General features: G+C 36.2%; 2 protein-coding genes and 1 pseudogene across 2 annotated transcripts; all 3 read left to right on the plus strand.

Moving 5' to 3' along the window:
• LOC108981009 overlaps positions 1-11835 on the plus strand; it is a 36394-nt pseudogene extending 24559 nt beyond the window's left edge.
• LOC109004858 (NADPH-dependent aldo-keto reductase, chloroplastic-like) lies at positions 8901-11835 on the plus strand. The gene is made up of 7 exons (XM_035688807.1): positions 8901-9075; positions 9228-9278; positions 9786-9862; positions 9991-10078; positions 10424-10699; positions 10887-11135; positions 11577-11835. Exons 1-7 carry the CDS (start codon positions 8950-8952, stop codon positions 11664-11666), a joined length of 957 nt encoding a protein of 318 aa, XP_035544700.1. The 5' UTR covers positions 8901-8949; the 3' UTR covers positions 11667-11835.
• A 1968-nt stretch (positions 11836-13803) lies between these two features.
• Positions 13804-20721, plus strand: LOC108988719 (NADPH-dependent aldo-keto reductase, chloroplastic-like). Its single transcript, XM_035688782.1, has 6 exons — positions 13804-13896; positions 18732-18808; positions 18930-19017; positions 19286-19561; positions 19744-19989; positions 20617-20721. The coding sequence occupies exons 1-6, from the start codon at positions 13804-13806 to the stop codon at positions 20701-20703; spliced, it is 867 nt and encodes a 288-aa protein (XP_035544675.1). The 3' UTR covers positions 20704-20721.
• The last annotated feature ends 345 nt before the right edge of the window (positions 20722-21066 follow it).

The following is a 21066-nucleotide window of genomic DNA, read 5'->3' on the forward strand; positions in this document are numbered from 1 at the left end:
ATATTGACATGTAAGACATTCGTTTAATGAAACAGTGCGAATTGAGATAGAAATACTTTTTGTGAGATAGATGACCTTCTTCTTCTTTCAAAATTTTCTTTTTTTTTTTATTTTTCTTTTCAATAAAAAAAATCATGTCAACGTCGGTAAGCGGTTTAGTGCATAGCAAAGCTTAAATGTGGAAGTTCCTATTTTAAAATTTATTAGCTATCATTATAATAAATGTTGAAATGATAGAATTTTATCGAACTTAAACGTGGAAGTTCCTATTTTTAAAGAACTCTAGGATGCTGATTCCTCTCACGTCCATGTCATGCTAAAAGTCTATACGAAAATGTTATTTTTTTAATATTAAGTCCCATTCAACATTGCCAACTTTAGCTGATCCGAAAAGTCTCGAGTTATGAGTCTTATGACCATTTATAAGAGATAATCAGATAAAAGAATGGTCAAATCTTCAGACATTTCAAACATTGTAACGTTAGATACAAAATAGTGTACAAGTCTTCTACGCTTCTATTGAAAATAAGTAAATTCTATTCTTAAAAAAATAGTTTTTTATATAAAAATTAAATTTATTCATTTTTTTTAAAAAAATTATGCAAATTTTATTCATTCTAAAAGTGTGCAGATCATTTTTGTTTAAAAAATTGCGAACACAAGACAAGAAAGATGTTTAAGACATTAATATATACAAATTGAATTAGTAGATCATGAGATTGTTGACCTCGTCATCATCATAATAAACAAAAATATAAAGTGACAACTTGTTAGCAACTTTTATATAATTAAGTTATATGATAGACTTTGAAAAGGAAACTGTATTTCTATTTTCTCATTAATTAAGTAGAGATGTACAAGGAGGCATTTATAGACAAATACAAAAGGAATTTTTCGTAGGCATTATTACAAATAGAGAACGTGCACTGCTATATGATATTGCATTACACAGAGTTTGTACAATTCTCCTACCAAAACGGTTACAACAGAATACAGAGGACACACGCAAGTTGTCTACATAATTCCTGAAGGTTCTAGAGCAGTGGTTGATGCGCTTGGTGCTTGCCATGTCAGTTGTGATTTAGAGACCAACGTAGATGGCTCAATATGCCCCCCTCAAGCCAAGCAGAGTGTCAATAACAGTGAGGCTCATTCTTAGAAGATGAAATCGAGAGGCTGCAAGGGGCTTTGTGAGGATATCAGCCAGCGGGTCTTTTGATGGTAGAAAATCAACTTGAAGAGTTTTTGCAGCAACTCAATCACGAACAACATGGAAATCAATTTTCATGTGCTTGGTGCGGGAATGTAGAACTGGGTTAGCAGACAAGTAGGTTGCACCAAGATTGTCACACCATAGAAGATGAGTTTTAGAAATAAAAATGTGCAGTTCCTTTAAAATATTTTGAATCCAAAGGAGTTCGGCAGTTTTGTTGGTGAGGGCCTTATATTCAGCTTCGGTGCAAGAGCGAGCAACAATGCGTTGCTTGCGAAAAGTTTAAGAAATTAAATTGTTACCCAAAAAAATACAAAAGCCACTCGTAGAGTGACGATCATCCAGGCAACCAACCCAATCCATGTTTGAAAAGGCTTGAAGTTGTAAGGAGGAAGACCGAAATTAAGAGTTTATTTAAGGTATCTCAGTAGACATTTAACAGCCTGCCAATGTGTGTGTTTTGGATTGTCCATAAACTGACAGATTTTGTTAACTGTAAAGCAATGTCCAGACGAGTGAGGGAGAGGTATTGAAGGCCTCCAACAATGGAGCGATACAATGTAGGATCCAAAAAGGTTGGAGTGTCTAAAACAGAAAGGCGACTAGAGGCAGCCATTGAAGAATTAACTCCATTGACTGAAAGCATATTTACTCGAGAAAGAATATCACAGATATATTTTTGTTGAGAGAGTGAAATTTCAGTATCCAAATGACAAATTTAAATACTAAGAAAAAAAAAAGATAACTGGCCTAAACCTTTGACAGGAAAAACAGATGTTAGAAATGAAATGAGTTGATCAATTTGAGATGGATGATAACTTGTCACTATTATATCATCTACATAGACCAATACATAGATAAGAATGGATTTGCAAGAGTAAATAAATAGAGACGGGTTAGCTTGGGAAGGGAGAAATCCATACTCAAAGAGGCAAAATGAGAGTTGTGTGAACTAAGCATGAGGTGCTTGTTTAAGGCAATAAATGACCTTATGAAAGTGACAGACGTACTCGGGGTGATCAGGATGAACAAAACCGATTGGCTGGGACATGTAGAAGGTTTTGGTGAGATCTCCCTGGACGAACGCATTTTGGATGTTGAGTTGCCAAATGGGCCATCTATGAGACAGAGCGAGAAAGAGGACTAAGCAGATTGTAGTGGGTTTGACAACCGAGTTGAATGTCTTGGCATAGTCGATGCCTTCCTTCTGGTGAAAACCCTTGGCGACGAGTCTCACCATGCGTCTTTCAATGGAGCTGTTGGCATTGTGTTTGGTTCGGAACACCCACCTGCATCCAACAACATTAGAAGAAAGGGGAGAGGGAACAAGCGGCCAAATTTTGCTCTGAAGTAGAGCTTGAAATTCTTTGCTCATGGCGTCACACCACTCAGAGAAGCAGGATGCAGTAGTGTAGGAAGATGGTTCTTTGGAAAATTTGATGGTGAGGGTAAGACAGTGACGAGGATTTGGGTATGGAATTTGACCATGTGTGAAGGGTTTTGGACGAGAATTGTTTGTTTTAGATCGTGTAATGATCGGTGAGCGTGGGAGGGACGGTGGTGGTATGAGAGAAACATGAGGGTTAGGGTTAACGTGAGTGAGTTTTGGGGGAGAGGACGAAACATGTTGTGAAGATGAAGATGATGGGCTGAATTTGATGGGGATGGAAGGAAGAGTTAATGGGTTTGGATGATGTGGTGGATTTGGGCCCAAGACAAAAGGTTGGAGAATCGGGAGGGTTGTATGTGTTTGTTGAGATATGTTGGGGCCCAAATGAGATTGAGGAGAGTTTAGATTTGAAACAGAATAAGAGGGATAGAGAAAAGAATTTTCATTAAAAATAACATCACGAGATATATATAGTCGATTGGTGGGAACGTGTAAACACTTATAGCCTTTATGTATAGGACTATATCCAAGAAAGAGACAAGGGAACAAAAGTGGATTTTGTGATTGTTATAGGGCCGAAGATTGGACCAACATTCGGACCCAAACACTTTTAGAAATGAGTAATCTGGACCTTTGTTAAAGAGAAGTAGATGTGGTGACTTATTGTGAAGCGAAGGTGAGGGAAGAAAGTTTATAAGATAAGCTGCTGTATGAAAAGTATCAGACCAAAATTTGTATGGGAGAGATGTCGTTGCTAAAAGAGCAAGGTCAGTCTCAACGATGTGGCAATGCTTTCTCTCCACTAGGCCATTTTGTTGGTGGGTGTGAGGACATGAGAGTTTATGTGTAATGCCTTGAGATTGAAGTAGATTGGTGAGGAGTCAAAATTCTCCTATCCAATCAATTTGAACAATTTTAATTTTAGCATTAAATAGTCGTTCAACGTATTTTTAAAAAAGAACAAATGTGGATGTAGAATCACCCTTAGAAGCAAGCGGATAAAACCAGGTATATCAGCTAAAATCATCAACAAAAGAAATGTAGTACTTGAAACCATCATGTGAAATATAAGGGGAAAGACCCCAAACATCTACAAAGATCAAATGTAAAGGTCTTGGAGACCGACTAACATTAAGACTAAATGGTAGTTGCCTACATTTGGCAAGTGGACAAGCTTAACAAAAGAAAGAAGACTGAATGGGAATGAATGGGAATAAATGAGACACAAGTCGAAGAGATGGATGGCCAAGTCTATGATGCCACTGAGCAATTGAAGTTCTTTCACCAACAAAAGTAGCGGGAGATGATTTTATGATAGTTGGAGGAGGGAAAACGTAGAGCCCATTATGTGTTGGTCTTTGGCAAAGAAGAGTCTCAGTTTGCTTGTCCTTCACAGAAAAATGTGAATAATGAAATTCAAAGAAGACACAATTATCAAAGCAAAATTGATCTACAAAAACTAAGTTTTGGGTAATCTGAGAAATATGTAATAAATTGTGAAGAACAAAATTAGAGGAGGAGGAAGAGATTGGAGAATCACCTATATGAGCTATCGGAAGGGTCTTGCCATCGCTAGTTATTTGCCTAGGGCTAGTATATGGTTCAGAAGAGATGTTCTTAAGGGGCATTTTCTATCAATTTTTTGTTACCCATATGCCAAACAAACTATAATTAAAATATCAAGACAGATTTGCTGCTAAAAAAATCATTGGAAAGACATGAAAGCGATGTAATTGGGATATCAACTAGGTAGTTCGAAGAAGGAATAGGGGTTAACATCATCCATTCATGAAGAACATGCAGGGACAAACAATCATACAACCTAATTTGTTGCAAGTAGACAAATCCAATTATTACAGTAGCCACAATGTCATTGTTAATACATAACGATATATGCAACAATTTCTCTACTTCATAATGCTCATTCATTTGGGATAATCAAGTCGGTGGTACTAGTGCAACAAATATGAACCTTTTTGTTGATCTTTATCCAAAATCATCATCTTTTTCTCGAGAGGCACACCCTTACTAGAGTACTTACAGTCCTATATTCCTTTTGCCAAACATGTGTAAAATAGACATCACATCCATCTAACCAATCTATAAAACAAAAACATGAATATTAGAACTATATCATGCAACCTCTTTCAATAATGCTTTCACTAGCACAATAATAAAATAATAAAAAAAAACATTTACACCAACCTGTTAATGCCCAACCACCCGTAGACGAGACGTTGATGCTACATCTTCATGAAATGACCACAACAAACCAGCAAAAAGAATAATAAAGTAAATAAAATATCCAATGCAATACATTCAAATTCCATATCAAATTATGTTTTTACAGCAATCCACCAAGCACATTCATGTTGCATGCTCTTCCAACACAATCACAAGTTCAAACCACAAGCTCTTTCCCATGTAAACCAAAAAGTTAAGACAGCAAACCAGTAATAGATGATACAAATGACTGAGAATATATATACATTAATTGTTGAAAACGAAAGTGAATCAACCAAATACACAAAGTCACAACTATATTCTGGATTGCACATATCACAATTCTTTTAAAAGTATAGAATTAAAATTACAATGAAAAGCAAAGACATGATCATTTACAAACCACCAAGCATATATCACATTCCCAAACCAGCCAAAAGAGACTTTGAACCATCCTAAAAAGGTTATCATGTGCATGAAAACCATCAGCCAATATATCAACCAAAAATGGTTGAGATTTGTTATTATTCCTGAATTAGTTGACTGAGGTTCAACCTTCATGTAATATGTTTGAATGAAAACCAATAAGTGCTAACACCCAACCAATTACAAAGATTACATTCATGGATGAACGCGATTACAAATCTTTAAACCTTTATACAGTTCATTAGGATGAAAACCAAAATGTATTTGCAGCAAACCAATAAGTGTATATTCAAATGAAAGCATTAATACATTATGTAGTTCGTTAATAAAACTCGTGTATGAAGTGAGGAAAGCAAAAATTGAGGGCAGCAAACCAGCAAGCATATTATAGCCCATAAACTCCAACCTTCAAAGTTTAAACCTTTATATAACCCATCAAAATGATCTACCAAATACTATTTGATACAGGAGGATCTGAGTCAGATGATGTTGAGTTGTCAAATCACACATTGATTGCACTAAAATACCTTAAGGGGGCAGATCAGCACAATGGCATGAAATCGTGATCTTTTCTTGATTAGGGTAGTTCTGGGCATGTTTCGGTATTTTGACCATAACTTTGGCTACAAGTATCAGAATTGGGCATATAACCCAATTCGGAAAGCTCTTTTCGGCACGCACGTCGTGGGCACCTAGCTATGCTCAGTGTGCATCATTGTTGAGGCCAAATTTCATTATTTTATTCTTATTTTTAGTTATTTTTTGCCTGTTATGGTAATATTTCATTTATTATTTAGGAAGTAATTTTGAGCTCGATTTGGGCCAGATTTTTGACAAATTACTTCTTTTTGTACATATTTGTTTTTGGCATGATTATTGAAATTTTTCTATTTCTGGTAAAATTCTGATACGGTCAATTTTCAGCTATTACAACCCAGCTTATGGGTTTATTGGGTCATTCTTGAATTTTGATAATTTTGATTTGAACATCAGAGGTGTTTTCTCTGTGTTTTTGGGTGATTTTCTTATCTTCTTTCCTCTGAATTATCTGCTAAAACTAGCATGCAGAATAATCATTATTCTGTCTGGTGTCATCTTTGGGCAGCAAACCAGCATGCATGTTTGCTTACACTTATCAGACATAAATATTTCATATTTTAAACTTCTGGACAAGCTCATTCAAATAAAAACCAAAATGTTGGGGGAGCAAACCACCAATCATGTTACAGGGTGTATTGTTATATGAATGCACTTAGTACGTTGCAAAACCACGTGAAAAACGCCAAGGAAACCAACAATCTATTAATCTACCTGCCCAATTCAATCTTTTAAATCTTCATAAAGCTCATGGGTATGAAAACCCAATATTTCCGCCAAGCAAATCACAAGCAAACATCTGGATTACAACGGTTGTTGATTTTATTTCATTTTTCAGGACGATTGAAGTAAAAGGATAAGCTAAAATGAGTGAATATCGGTTATTGAAAAATACTGAGAAATACCTCCCACGTTGGCCTCCAATAAAAAAACAACGCCCATTTGATGTTTCCCATCTCCAGACTCCCCACCACTGATTCACTTGCTGCAATGTCTCGACTACTTGTTCTGCCACCACGAGAAAGAGGGGTATGATACCTGCAAGTAAAGCATACACAATATTTAGCAGAACCCAATTGGTTAGATGCTTTACCCAAGATTGTCTTTCGGGAACATTCCACATTGAATCTAGTCGACCAAAAGTCATCTAACACTCTAGCCTTGAGTTAAGCCAAACAATATTTGAGAATACTTATATTTCCAAACAAGACTTTTGACTAATGATTCCTCGGGAAACAAAAAAGTTTGAAGTTCAATAATTTGGTCTTTGATTTCTATAGAAAAAAAATTATGAAAATATTACGTGACATTTACATGTCTATATTTTTTTCTCTTTAACATTCCAAGGGTTACGATTACAAAGATTCTAAGGATCTAAATCCAATAATTTCAACGACGTCACTGATATAGTCTCTGTTTCAACACCTCTGCAAAGTGAATGTGCTAGGCTGGTTGGCGGCTGTGTGTATTTATAAAAAGGCTGACTCATGCACTCCCTTTTTCTTTTCCTACTTCAAAGTACTCCAGATTCCTCCTAGAATTGCGACTAAGCTTATCTTTTCATCCTAATCGTCTATGGTGAGCCTTTCTTTATTCGAGCGTGTTAGGTAAGTTTTCAGGTTCTCTCATTCCTTCTATTTTATTGTTAACAGATAAGCTGCTGGCTTGCAGCGCCTTCTGCTTGCCAAAAAATTGCGTGAGAAACTGGTTAGCAAGCTCCTCAAAACTGGTAATTGATCCAGAGTGAAGGGTCCCGAACCACCCCCGTGCTACTCCTTTCAGCGTCAATGAGAAGGCGTGGCAAGCCACCTCCCCGAGGAAGCCATGGAGTCTTGTGCGCTTCGAAATTCTCAAGGTGATCAACAAAATTTTTAGATCCATCGTATAGATCGATCTGCGGTACCTTAAATTTAGACAGTAGAGGAACCACCATGACTTCCTCATTGTAAGGGAGGTCCATTCGTGTGAAGAGTTGCTCCACGAAAGAGGAACCACCCCATCCTTTTCGTCATCTCCTCGATTTATCTACCAAACTATGCAGCTCATCATGCATTTTTTTTCTTTTCTATTTTTTCACTATTTACTCCCTCCACGCTATGTGCATCTCCTTTAGGCTGCCCGTTCTACTCTAAGGGATTATCCCTCTGTTGCTTTAATTCCTCATTCTCTTAGTGCAGTTGTTCAACGACCACCATTACTTGTTTCAGCCTCTCTTCCATTTCTGCTAACCTTACTTCCACCTCCGTCGTGCTTGTTCCTGGATCCCGATCGACTTGTGATCGCGTGACGGTTGGTATGTAAAAATCACATTGAGGTATGTGAAAATCCCACAGACGGTGTCATTATAAAGGACATGTTTCACACCACCCACTATATAGATGACCTGCAGTAGTGAAGAGACGACGTTGGTCGCCCTGTGTAAATTCCGATGAGTGTATATAAAATGAAGATGAAAATATTTGTTACCTCTATCAAGTTATGTATAGAAGGATGTGGCGTGATGATGACTAACTCTGATCATCAGTCTCGTGTGCTTATCCTTCATGATCCCTTATTAATCGGAGAAGATACTTCATGTTTTATAAGAGTTATTTTGCTCAAGATGATTATATCCAATTGGGAGCCTTATCTCTAGCTCTTTAGAGTTATCTCATCTCATAATTATGGTTACGAGCCTCTTGTCTATGGGGCTCTTAATCCAAAGTATAAGCCTAGTCATTTTAGTCTTAGTGATGAGCTTAGTCTTAGAGATGGGCCGGAAGCCCAAGAGTTCAAATGTCCACTCCACACACTATACGTGTTCTTTGTTACAATTCGCATCAAATTCCCCACATGATCTCCTGAGCTAAAAGTTATGAGAAATTATATTTGTAATCGTAAGTATATAAGTATCGTGCAGTCGTTTTAAAAAACGTGAATAAATATAAGATTTACATAAAAGAAAATTAATTTTTTAATAATAAACTATACTCTTTTTTAAATTGATTGTACGGTATTTGTACGTTCTAATATTTATAGCATTCGACGACTAGTCTCGTACCCTTTACATTGCGTTCACTCTCTCCCTCCGTCTGATCCACTTTCCCCTTATTCATGCACCATGGAAATGGCACAGGAAATTCGGTTCTTCGAGTTGAACACGGGAGCTAAGATCCCTTCTTTGGGACTGGGGACGGGGCAGGTCGACCCCAGCCTCCTCGGTGAAGCCTTGGCCACTGCCATCAAGGTCTTCTTCGTTTCCTTCTTTATCTGTCGCATACGCCGTTTTTAGGTTTTGGAGTTTTTATGGACGTCATGATTAATTTTTGTGGTGTGAAAAGTAATGAATAGCTTAATTAGCTCTCTAGCTACAAGCCAACATGTTTACTTGTGCTGCAGGTTGGATACCGCCATATTGATTGCGCTCAACTCTATGGCAATGAAAAGGAGGTAAAATATTTTCTGAAAACTTGGTGTCACTCGCCTTGAGCCTTTAGTATCGTCTCACTACGACCAACTTCTAAGCTATAGAATTGCTTTTAGGTATCAGATACATGCACTTGATGCTTTAGATCTTCCTACAGCATGAGTCGCATATTAGTCAACCAGTTTGATTCAAGCTTGTGGACAATATATCTTTCATAGATGGAATTTACTTACAGATTCGAATACCCTAGGCATTTTTTTGGGGATTTCTATTTGGGTATATGAACGATGACATGGAAGGACGCCTTCATGAGTATTCCCAGTTAGTTTGTCATAGTGCGCATGCTGGGGTATGGGGCTAAGTGCTGACACATCCATTTTCTCTTTACTTAATTATTTTCTAATACGCACGAAATAATTAGTGATGCATGATGTTCTAAGTCTTGTTTTATTGCTAATTGAAATTGCTTAAGCTTTTGCAAGAATTGTACATGAAGATACTATCTGATTTCAACTACTCATTTATTGTAGATTGGTCTCATTCTGAAGAAACTATTTGAAGATGATGTGGTGAAGCGTGAGGATTTGTGGATTACCTCTAAACTCTGGTTTGTTTTATAGAGTAAAAAGTTTCCATTTAAAATGATAATGCTCTGTTCCTTATATGAGTTACTAACAGGGTCTTTGATCTTATCTAGTACGTTTTCTTTACATCTAAAAATGAGTTAATCCACAGGAGCACTGATCATGCACCTGAAGATGTTTCAGAGGCTTTGGATACTACTTTGCGAAACTTGCAACTTGATTATCTTGACTTGTACCTTGTATGTATCACTGATTAAAACTTATGAGCGATTTGGATATCTACAAATTACTTGGTACACTAGTTTTTGCTTTGATACACACCCTGCAGTCTTCTAACTTTTAGAAAGGCTTCCTAGAACTACCTATTGAAGGTGGAATAGAAGGGTTTTTTTTTTTAAATATAAAAATAAAAAAATTCCACGCATAGTACTTATGACCAAGTCATGGAATGCCTTGAGCCTGCTTCTATTCTTCTCAGAAAATTACACTTTGAGATATTAGTATTGACATCATTTTCTTCTCGATGATGCGGTATTGAGGACATTATTTAACTGTGACTAAATGAGGCTGCTCAACGTTTTAAGATCCATTGGCCAGTCCGGATGAAGAAGGGGTCAATAGGCATTCAACCAGAAAACCTCATTCAACCAGATATACCTAGCACGTGGAAAGCAATGGAAGCACTCTATGTTTCTGGAAAGGCTCGAGCTATTGGTGTCAGCAATTTCTCTTCAAAGAAGCTTGGCCATCTGTTGGAGGTAGCACGGGTGCCTCCTGCTGTTAACCAAGTGGAGTGCCACCCTTCATGGCAGCAGGCAGGATTACATGCATTTTGTAAATCCAAGGGAGTTCACTTATCTGTGAGTTTATACGCAAATTTTGAAATGCTTTTATTTGTGCGTACGCACATATATTCAGTATCTTAAGATGGTTTATCTATTTGTGAGGAGGCAAATCTTAACTGAAGAGTTAAATATTTTTTATTTCTATAATTGAAGGTTTTAAGATTGTTAAAAATGGTAACATTGTGATGTTTTTTTTATCTAGGGACATTCGCCATTAGGTTCTCCTGGCAGTACGTGGGTCAAGAGTGACGTTCTTAAGAATCCAATTCTAGGTATGGTTGCAGAGAAACTAGGCAAAACTCCTGCACAAGTAGCCCTTCGTTGGGGTCTGCAAATGGGTCATAGCGTGCTTCCAAAAAGTACACATGAAGGAAGGATTAAGGACAACTTTGATATCTTCAACTGGTCTATACCTGAAGTCTTGCTCGCCAAATTGTCCAAAATTGAGCAGGCAAGTATTCAGTTAGACATTGTCTTTCTAAATTATACTTCAGAACTGTCTGCACCATTCTTTTTCATGGCCAATTCTATATATAGCTTTTACCAGCATTTACAGTCGCTATTTCCTGCTAATATGTTATCAAGTGAATTGGTCCTTTAAGTTTTGCTGCAATCATACGCTTAGGCGTTGCTCTTGCACAAGTTCCATATACTTAGGCTCTTGTGGACTCTTTTGATTAATAAAAACTTGTTTATCGATAAAAAAAAATGATTAATACATGAACAATCAAAATAAGAAAGCAAACATTGACGGCATATTAGCATTTTTCATCATTATAATAATGCTAATTCCCTCTATGATGCTTTTACTGGGTCTCTGAAGGATTGTGTATGAGGTCCAATGAATATGGTATAATGACGATTATGTATGTTCCCGATGTTTATTGTGCAGGAAAGATTGACAACAGGGAACTCCGTCTTTGTCCACGAGACTTTTGGTCCGTACAGGACTGTTGAGGAGTTATGGGATGGCGAAATATGAGCAGCGAGATAACTGCTGCAGGTTCATTGGAAAATGAGGGCAAAGTTAAATTTAGTTGTCATGTTATGTGTTCTGTTTTTCTTTTTCTTTTGATATTTCGAGGGATTTGACTTCCACTCTTCAAATTGCCACTTTTTCCGTTATACAATTCCAAAATGTTAGTACCGTATAAGATTTGCTCCAAAATTCAAGGGAAAGAAAATGAAAATGTCTTCGCTCGATTGGACATTTAAGAAAAGAAATAGTAATGATAGTAAAATTCAATTAAAAAAAACTAAGACTTGTATTTTTTTTTTTTTTTCCTGATTTAGCTATTAATTTTACAGGACTACATCCCACTCTTTATATTAGCTATTCAATTTTATTATTTTTATTAAAATATTATTCAAATTTTGTCCTTATATCTAACGGTCATATTCTTGAAAAAACACATTTTTCCAACTGTCATAAGTTTTCATTCAATATAAGTAAGTTCATCTTTCTTCATTCTAAATTTCTTTATAAGTTTTTTTAAAGGTCATTCTTTCTTTCACATTATACTCCTTAATGACTGATGATGAAAGTAGAGTTGATAAACAATATCAGCTAGCAATTTGTATTATATATACTGAAAATTCTTGAAATCAATTGACAAAACTTAGCCCTACATCACAATGTTCCGTTGTTAAAAGTTTTCCCAATTTTTTTGTGCCCATTATTCTTCAATTCAAATTAGAATGTTATTTTCATGATAATACCACAATGAAATATTCAGTTTTCTCATGAACAAAACATAATGGCATAAAAGCCAACAAAAACCTCGAAATAACCTATAAACAACATAGAAAAGTCATGAAAAAACATTTCTCAAAAAACCCTAGTTAAAAGAAGGAAAAATAACATGGTCAGAAGCAAAATCTACAGAAAAAGTTATCAAAATCTGAAGGAAATTTGTATAATCACTAAAAGTAGATCTGGAAAATAAAGTTAAAAAATTTACCTTCAATTGGAGATTAGATCCTTAATTGAAGCTAAAATGCGGTGTTTTGCTTCTTCTTCTTTTTTTTCTCTCTGCAAGTAAGCATTTATAGATAAACTAATAAACACAAGACACAAATTTGGTGGAGTGGGAATCCCCTACAGTTTTCCCGAAGCCAATACAAATGCCGTGCTTTGCTTGGCTGTATGGAAAGTTCAAAAAAAATTACAGAAAGAAAAATTGCAGGTTGAAACTAATGTTCGCAAGTCCCTTTTCGTGAAAATGAAGTAAAAGCAAGAGGCGTGTGGCAACAGCGATACAGATGATCGGCATATTAGTCCATTTGATGTTGGATTTTATTCTATATTATTATTTTTCCTAAATCGTGATCTTGAAGAACGGACTGAGGATCTCTTCAAAAATCATCTCAAGACAATAAGCAACAGTTCACTCGCCACTCTCACCACTTTCAGCGGTGGTTTCACCGCTGCCTACGGTGTTTCCATTGTTCACAATTTTTTTTTGAATAATTTATTTCCGTCTTTTAAGATGGCGTCCTCTTGGTAGGACATGGGTGACGACCAAGAAATTGATTGTAAAAACTCATTTTTTTTCTTTTTTATCCATCACTTTGCACTGTTATTATTGTTTTGGGATGTTTATTGAGAAACCTCATCCCCTCTTTTATCATATTTTTTAATGAAATATATTTGCTTGTTTAGAAAAAAAAAAAAATTGGGGGACTAGGTTTATGAAATTGATTTTATTTTATTTTAATAAAAAAATTGATTATTATAATAAAAAAAAATTTATTGAGTGAATTCTGCTAGCATTGCTAGCACTGTACCAACTCGGTAATTCCAAAGTTATTACCGCTAGCGGCTGAACTTGACTTTATCTCATTTTTTCACTTTTTACTAGCTAAATTAGGCTTTATGAAGACCACTCTTAATGAATTAGTCAAAATTAAAAGATATTTTTAATTAATATGAGATAAATTTGATTTTGGTTATTCTAATCCCCACATTAGAATAGTTATTTTTCATTATATAACAATAAAATAATATAAAATGAATTTGACTTTAACTATTCCATTCAGATCAAATTCTCACATTAAATTATTCATTTATTCATTATATAGTAATAAAATGATATTACAACTGTCAAAGTGCCGTCTCCATGGAGTTCGTGTCCCTCCTACTATTTCTACTGTCAAAGTCATTTAATGCGACGTGGCTCTATGACGGCACTATAAATGTGGCGTGTATCTCGGTAATGATGCCATTAACAATTCGGATTGAAAAAAATTTATTCTACTGGGCTGAATGGTTCAATCTGGATTTCCTGAATGGTTTAGTACTTTGCTGAGGGTCTTCTGCATTTTCCAATGTGTTCCATGCAAGTTCCAAATTTCAGAACACAGCTGTGCAATGTCAGGTTGACTTGTCCTTTTGGTCACTCAACTCCTTTTTCCTGGCAGACACCTTGCTCTATGTATGGTTCTGGTGACCCTTGGGCCAAGGCCCAGTGGGCTTTGTGAAGTGGGGAAGATCCCCTTACAAGAATATTATTTTTTTAATATTATTATTATTTTGTAATTTGAAAAAGTTGAATTATTTATTATATTTTATATAAAAATTTGAGAAATTATAATGATGAGATGAGATGAAACGCTTCTTATATCAAAACAGGGCTTAATATTGACCAATAATTAATTCAATGTAATCTTCAATCTTAACTGTTAAATACATTTCGAATTACACACATTCAATAACTAAAAAGAAAGTTACAAAAGTTCTATTAAAAAATCCAACATTTATAATATGACGTAAGGCTTGCAGCTTCTAACAAATGCTTACAAAAATTTATCAAATACTTAATTGAGAAATTTTATTTGCAGTCTTCAAGTGGGGACTTCATGTGAGGCACATTATTAAATGAGAGAAAACATCATTTTAGGAGGGATAATTTTATAATTTTAAAAAATTTTAAAATTAAAATAGCCTATGCTTGCATTGCAGTCCCCAAATGGGAATTGTACCTAGCATTGCTCTAATTAATTAGGGGTGCAAGTCTATCAGTCTGGATTGGAAAAATTGACTAGGCTGAATGATTTGATCTGGACTGGACCGCATTGACAGTCTTATTGCTCGGTCTTAGGGTGTGTGTTTTTAGACCAGACCAAACCAAGACCTACAATATATAGATATATATTTAAATATTTATATATATATGATATATTATTTTATATAATAGTTATATAACTTAGTTATGTAATTTTCATCTAAAGGATTATCATTAACCATATATAAAATGTTAAAGAGATCACTTAATATTAATTTTACTAATTTAATTAATTTGTTGTATTAATTTTTCTATAAAAAAAAATTCGTGGACCGAATCGGACCAAATGGGTCGACTGGACCAATGGCTAACAGTCCAATCTGACAAAAATGATGGATCAAAATTTTCAGTCTGTGACCTTCCCTAGACCAAACTGGACCGATTACACCCATATACACAGTGAAAATTGCCTTAAGACCGTAGGCCTTGATGACTACAAACATTATTGTTACAAGCTAAGATCAACAAATGGTTAGTTCAATCTAGATGGACCAAAAGATTAATTTAGGAGATGCATGCGGAATGAGATAAGAATTATGTGAATAATATTGAAATGGTTTAAGTTAAGATGCTTTATTAGGTTTTGAAAAATGCGAGAGAAAAAATTAAACATATTTTTGTCCACTCCTTCCATTCATCTTCCCATTTATGTACTTTCGGTAAATATCAACATTCAGCTACTATGGTTGACCTCTTTTTCTTGCTTGTGCAAAGATACTTTCTCGAGTAATGAAACATCTTTCTTAGTTTCTTTTTTTCTCCCCTTAGACAGAAAGCTATAGATTTGTATTATATTATGCTAAACAGGAAAAGCATATTCTGTCAGCATTGATTGTATCAATATTCTGTTCATGAATCTATGGTGAGAACTTAGCTAAATTGCTTCACCTTGATTTTGATGACAGTTAAAAAAGGAAAGAGATCCCCTTAAGTTGTTGCCTGAACTTGAGAGCCTCAAGTGTGGGAGAGACTCATGAAGTGGGCCTTACATCATTTCTTGCTACTCGTATAAATATTTCAGGCAGTATTAAATGAATAATAATTTCTGGAGAGCCACTTTATGTGTTTATCTTTCTCCCACTTGAGGCCCTCAAGTTCAGGTAAAAACTTGCGGGAACCTTGATTTAACGCCCCGTACCCGAGGGTCCGGAGAGTTAACTCATGTCACTAACAAACCTGTCTCTCCAAGCACTTAAAACTCCAAGGACTTCATGATTAGCACACAATTCATATATATATATTTTTTTTTTTTCCAAATAACCATAATAAAACTCCATAAGTTATCATTTCAAAACATAAACCAAAAGGGGTCCACAATCTCCCAATAACCTCAAAAATATATCAATACATCTTTAGGTCTCAATAGGTCCAAACAACGTAAAGTACTTCAAATACTCAAGTTAAATCTATCTACTAACAATGGTACTCTAAAGTACCCAATCCTTCCATCCATATCTAGCCAGCTTCAATTATATTCCTGACCCCCAGCTGGGTAATCAATATCATCTGAAAATATATGAAGATAAGGGGGGTGAGTTATCAACAACTCAGTAAGCAGAGAACATATACTAGCATGTAAACATGAGCCTTTTCAGAAAGTTCAATATGCAGAAACAAAACATTTTATTTTTATATGCAGATCTCAGAAAACGTGTTATCAGAAAATCAGAGCGACTTTTCAAACATTTCATACTCAAGTCAACAATTCATATTTGAGGATCCATTTCATATTCACAAACGCTTTGGCATAACATAACTGAACATATTCATCTTGTCATATCATATCATATACCATGTTTAACCCCCGTGGTAGGGTTGTGCTATCCCCGGTGGCCAAACCAGGCAGTATCATGTGGTGAACTTCCCCTTTTTCAATCTCGGAGCCCCGAGTGTGCACACAGGAAAGAACACGTAAAAAGACCACTTTGTTTCCAAAGTGGGTGCACTCATATCATATCATGGTGGTACCAACCATATCACGTGAACAGTATCATCATATCAGAACCATATTCAGAACAGATAAGTATGCCAAAGTTTTATCATATCCATATCATATCAAAACACGTGCGAAACATATTCATATCATTTCTATTTGATCAAAAACAGATCCATATCATTTCATATCACATGCATAAAAATTTCAATGATATCATATTCGCTCTTTTGCATATTTCAGAAACATGTCAAATATTGCTCATGTCTACACATTTCATGTCAAAAACATTTCTTTTCTCTTTCATACGTATCTCATGAGGGAATGTAAAACATATACTGAGGTTGTTTTTCACTTTTTTTTTTTTTTTTTAAAACAACATGCACATTTTTACAAACCAACCTCAGTTCATTTCTTTTTATGCAAATCTAGCATAGGAACCCCGCTTACCTGGACTTCTTAGCTTTTCGAAAATTTCCTCAATAATGCCGAACCAAAATTAATCATCGCCTATAAGATAATCACGTAAATTTTCATAAGTCTCCAATCAATCTCATATTTTGATATTCAAGCCTACACTTATAAAATAGTCAATTTTTAATTCCTCAATCTCAAAATTCTCATTATTTTCAACATCACTTTCTAAACTCATCAATATCCGACTTCGACTAAACATTTAATTCTAACTTACTTACAATTGAAGTGTAACTTTAAAATTCCTACTATATAATATAATTATATAAAAAAATCAAATTCGAGTCTAACTACCCATATCTATAACAGTGAAATTTTAGCTTGCTAAAAACAAAAATCTCCGTCCAATAAAATTACTAAAACAGTTTATCAAACATAATAAATCACGTCTAATAAAATTAGACGGGTTTACCAAAATGACGTATAACTATTTAATCTCAAGTCTTACTCGCTAAAAAAATAATTCACTAGGTTTAAACACTAATCAATAAAATTAAGTCTATAGGTATAAATCTTGTAGTTCATTGAAAGCCTCTCCAAAAATTAAAGTATGCCTTTAATAATAGGGGTAGAAAGGTCAAACCCGAAACACACCATTCTACCTACTGTATCCTCCGATATATATATACTAAATGTTTCTATTTTAAGCACTAATCACAACTACCGAACACAACCTGCAAGGCTCAAGCGGGAGTTGCGACAGAACTCACCCACGACCAAACGAGGCAGTGACACCATGGGAGTGCAACGAAGGCTGGGCTGAGTCGGTGATGATGTCCTCGACAGTGTTGCACGGGGAGAGAGATAGAGCTGAAACCGAGAGAGAGTAAACGTGAGATAAGAGGCGAAGGGGGAGATATGGTGAGGGGGGGTTTCCGTGGCTTACTGAAAGGGCAGAGGTGGCACGCGGTGGACTTATGGTGGTGCGACAACGGTTGGCGGTGAGGATTGCCAAGTTGGCAACACACGGATGGAGGGAGAATTCCTCTGTTTTTAGGCGTGAAAACAGGGGAGAGGCTCTAAACCAGCGGCTGAGAAACCGGACGTGGAACCCTGAGGGACGGTGGCGCACGGCTGGGGGAAGGACTCCGAGTGCTTGAGCTACCGGTGAGACTGTGTGTGGTGGAGTTGCTGCACGGAAGTGGCTCTGCGGGTGGCCGTTTGATGTTGCAGACCGAGGCTTCGGTTTGGTGTTTTGCAGAGAAACCGTGGTCTTCAGTGAAGAGGGAACCGAGCGGCACTTAGTCTAGGGTTGTAGTTGCTTCATATATATATATAGACCAAAATAGAAAGTAGATCAAACCTAAAATAATTATAATTATTCCATAAATTTTTGATGAACATCCACCTGATCCCTTAAAGACTTTGAAACCTAATTATCAAACTTATAGAAAAATTATACACCGCCAAAAATATCTTAGGCTCAAACTCCCTTCTAAAAATTTTACTCGTAATCCCAAATGATTTTAACCAAAACTCAAACATTTTTGTAAAGTGGCTTGGCTGGCCCGGGTGTTACACTTGATCCGTTAAAAAGTGTATAGTCATGTTGTGACCTAATTTCTGGATTATCTAGATTGGGTCTGCTTTAAAGAAGCTGTTTAATGAGGGAGTAGTGGAGCGTGAGGACTTATGGATCACCTCCAAACTCTGGTTTGTCTAATACTTACTTGACTTGAAACCGCACTATGATTTCACTAACATTGTTTACTGATTCCTAGCATAGTTTCATGAATTTTTTTCATTGTCTAAATTGAGCTATATTTATTTGTAGGTGTACTGATCACGCGCCAGATGATGTGCCAAAGGCATTAGATAAAACTTTGATGGACTTGCAACTTGACTATCTGGATCTGTATCTCGTATGTACTAAGCTATAACCTTCCATGAATTACAGTCTGATGTCTACTTATCAAAACAAATTACAGTCTGGTGACTAACACCATGACATGAGTTGCCTTTGGACTCTTGGAGTCCAACTAGGTTAATGATATATCATGCCGTGCTTCATCCATGACATAGATCAAGAGAAATCCAGAGACAGAGACTTTGGGAGTCTCACTGGAATTTTTCTTTTCATTTCATTATTAGACAACTCTCAGTTGCTAAGTTGGTTAATTTCTTATGCAGATCCACTGGCCCGTTAGAATGAGAAAGGATTCGGTTGGCTATAAGCCTGAAAATGTTATCCAACCCGACATACCAAGTACATGGAGAGCAATGGAGGTGCTTTATGATTCTGGCAAGGCTCGAGCTATTGGAGTGAGCAATTTTTCTTCAAAGAAGCTTGGGGATCTGTTGGAGGTAGCACGAGTGCCTCCAGCTGTTAACCAAGTTGAGTGTCACCCCTCATGGCAGCAGCCAGGATTACATGCATTTTGTAAATCAAAAGGAGTTCACTTATCTGTGAGTATGCAGATATAAAGTGGTTTATAATTTCTATGTGCTGAATGCCAAAAGGTGCATAATTTATTAAGTACAATAGACTAGTGGCAAGAGCTTTAGAAACAAAATGGATCTATTTTTCATTTATACGAGCTTTGAACCACTATTTCCTGTTCTTTATTTGATGAGCTTTTTCTTTTCAGGGGTATACTCCTTTGGGTGCCCCTGGTAGGTGGTCTAAGAACGAGGTGCTTCAGAATCCAATTCTCCTTATGATCGCAGAGAAGTTGGGGAAGACTCCTGCACACGTGGCTCTTCGTTGGGGGCTGCAGATGGGTCACAGCATACTGCCTAAGAGCACAAACGAGGAAAGGATCAAAGAAAATCTTGAAGTTTTTGATTGGTCTATATCCAAAGATTTGTTTGCCAAGTTCTCGGAAATTGAGCAGGTAATTAACCTTGCAGTACTCACCATTCTAGGTGTGCATTGCGAGAATATATCTTTCTTTGAACCTTCTTATCAAAATATAATTCTACGACTTGCAGCCATTGGTCTTGCCATCCCTGTTAGATATTTTATTTTGAAAACATGTTTTAAGATGATTTGCGGATCCTTGGCTGGCCGTTTGTATTCTAATCACTTATTCTTGATCCACTTTGTTAGCAGAGAGTGGGATGACTCAGTAGTTTCTATAGTACACTACGATATAAAATGACTGTAATTTTAAGGGCGCTGCATTTGTTTATGGTACTTGGGTCCCATGTTGTTTGGCATGTATTAAGTCCTAAGTTTGAATCTGAATATAGATCCACTTTAAAACTTTTTAAATAATATTCAGATCCACTTTAAACTTTTAAATATTAGCCACTTAAGAATTCATTGAATTCCCTAGTGTGGCTCTAGGCTATTATGGCTCAATTCGACTTGAGAGAGCGTCTGCCGCTTCCAATTGTCTAGTTATCAGCGAATGGAGTGCTATTATTATCACGCCCAAGTAGGAAGACCACCTCGGGTTGCTCTCTCCTACCCTTTAATTCCCTGCTAAAAAAATGACTGAATTTGTTTATTCATGCAGGAGAGGCTTTGTAAGGGTACTGCATATGTCCATGAGACCTTTGGTGCCTACAAGACCATTGAAGAACTTTGGGATGACGAGCTGTGAGCAGACATTTGGTTTCTGCAAGTACTGAATATTGGGATGGCGTGGCTCAATAGAGACGGGAGGTTCGAGGGATAATTTTGATTAAAGTAGAAACCAAATGGTAATTAATCATTAAAAACCAAAATTGACGAACAATAAAATAGTTGAAACTTGAAAGTCTTCAATAATATTTAAACAAATAAATGATGAAATTAACTAAGATAATAATCGACATTAGGGCTGTGCAAAAGAATTGAGAAATCGAAGGACCTGATTAAAATCACCTGCCCGGCCTGGCTCGACCCGACCCTACCCTATCGGGTTGCTATCTGGTTGGGTCTACATGACTAGGAACGGGTTTTTATCTTCCTTGTCGACCCATCC

The sequence above is a fragment of the Juglans regia genome, chromosome 3 (assembly GCF_001411555.2).
Source record: "Juglans regia cultivar Chandler chromosome 3, Walnut 2.0, whole genome shotgun sequence".
In the NCBI taxonomy this organism is placed as follows: Eukaryota; Viridiplantae; Streptophyta; class Magnoliopsida; order Fagales; family Juglandaceae; genus Juglans; species Juglans regia.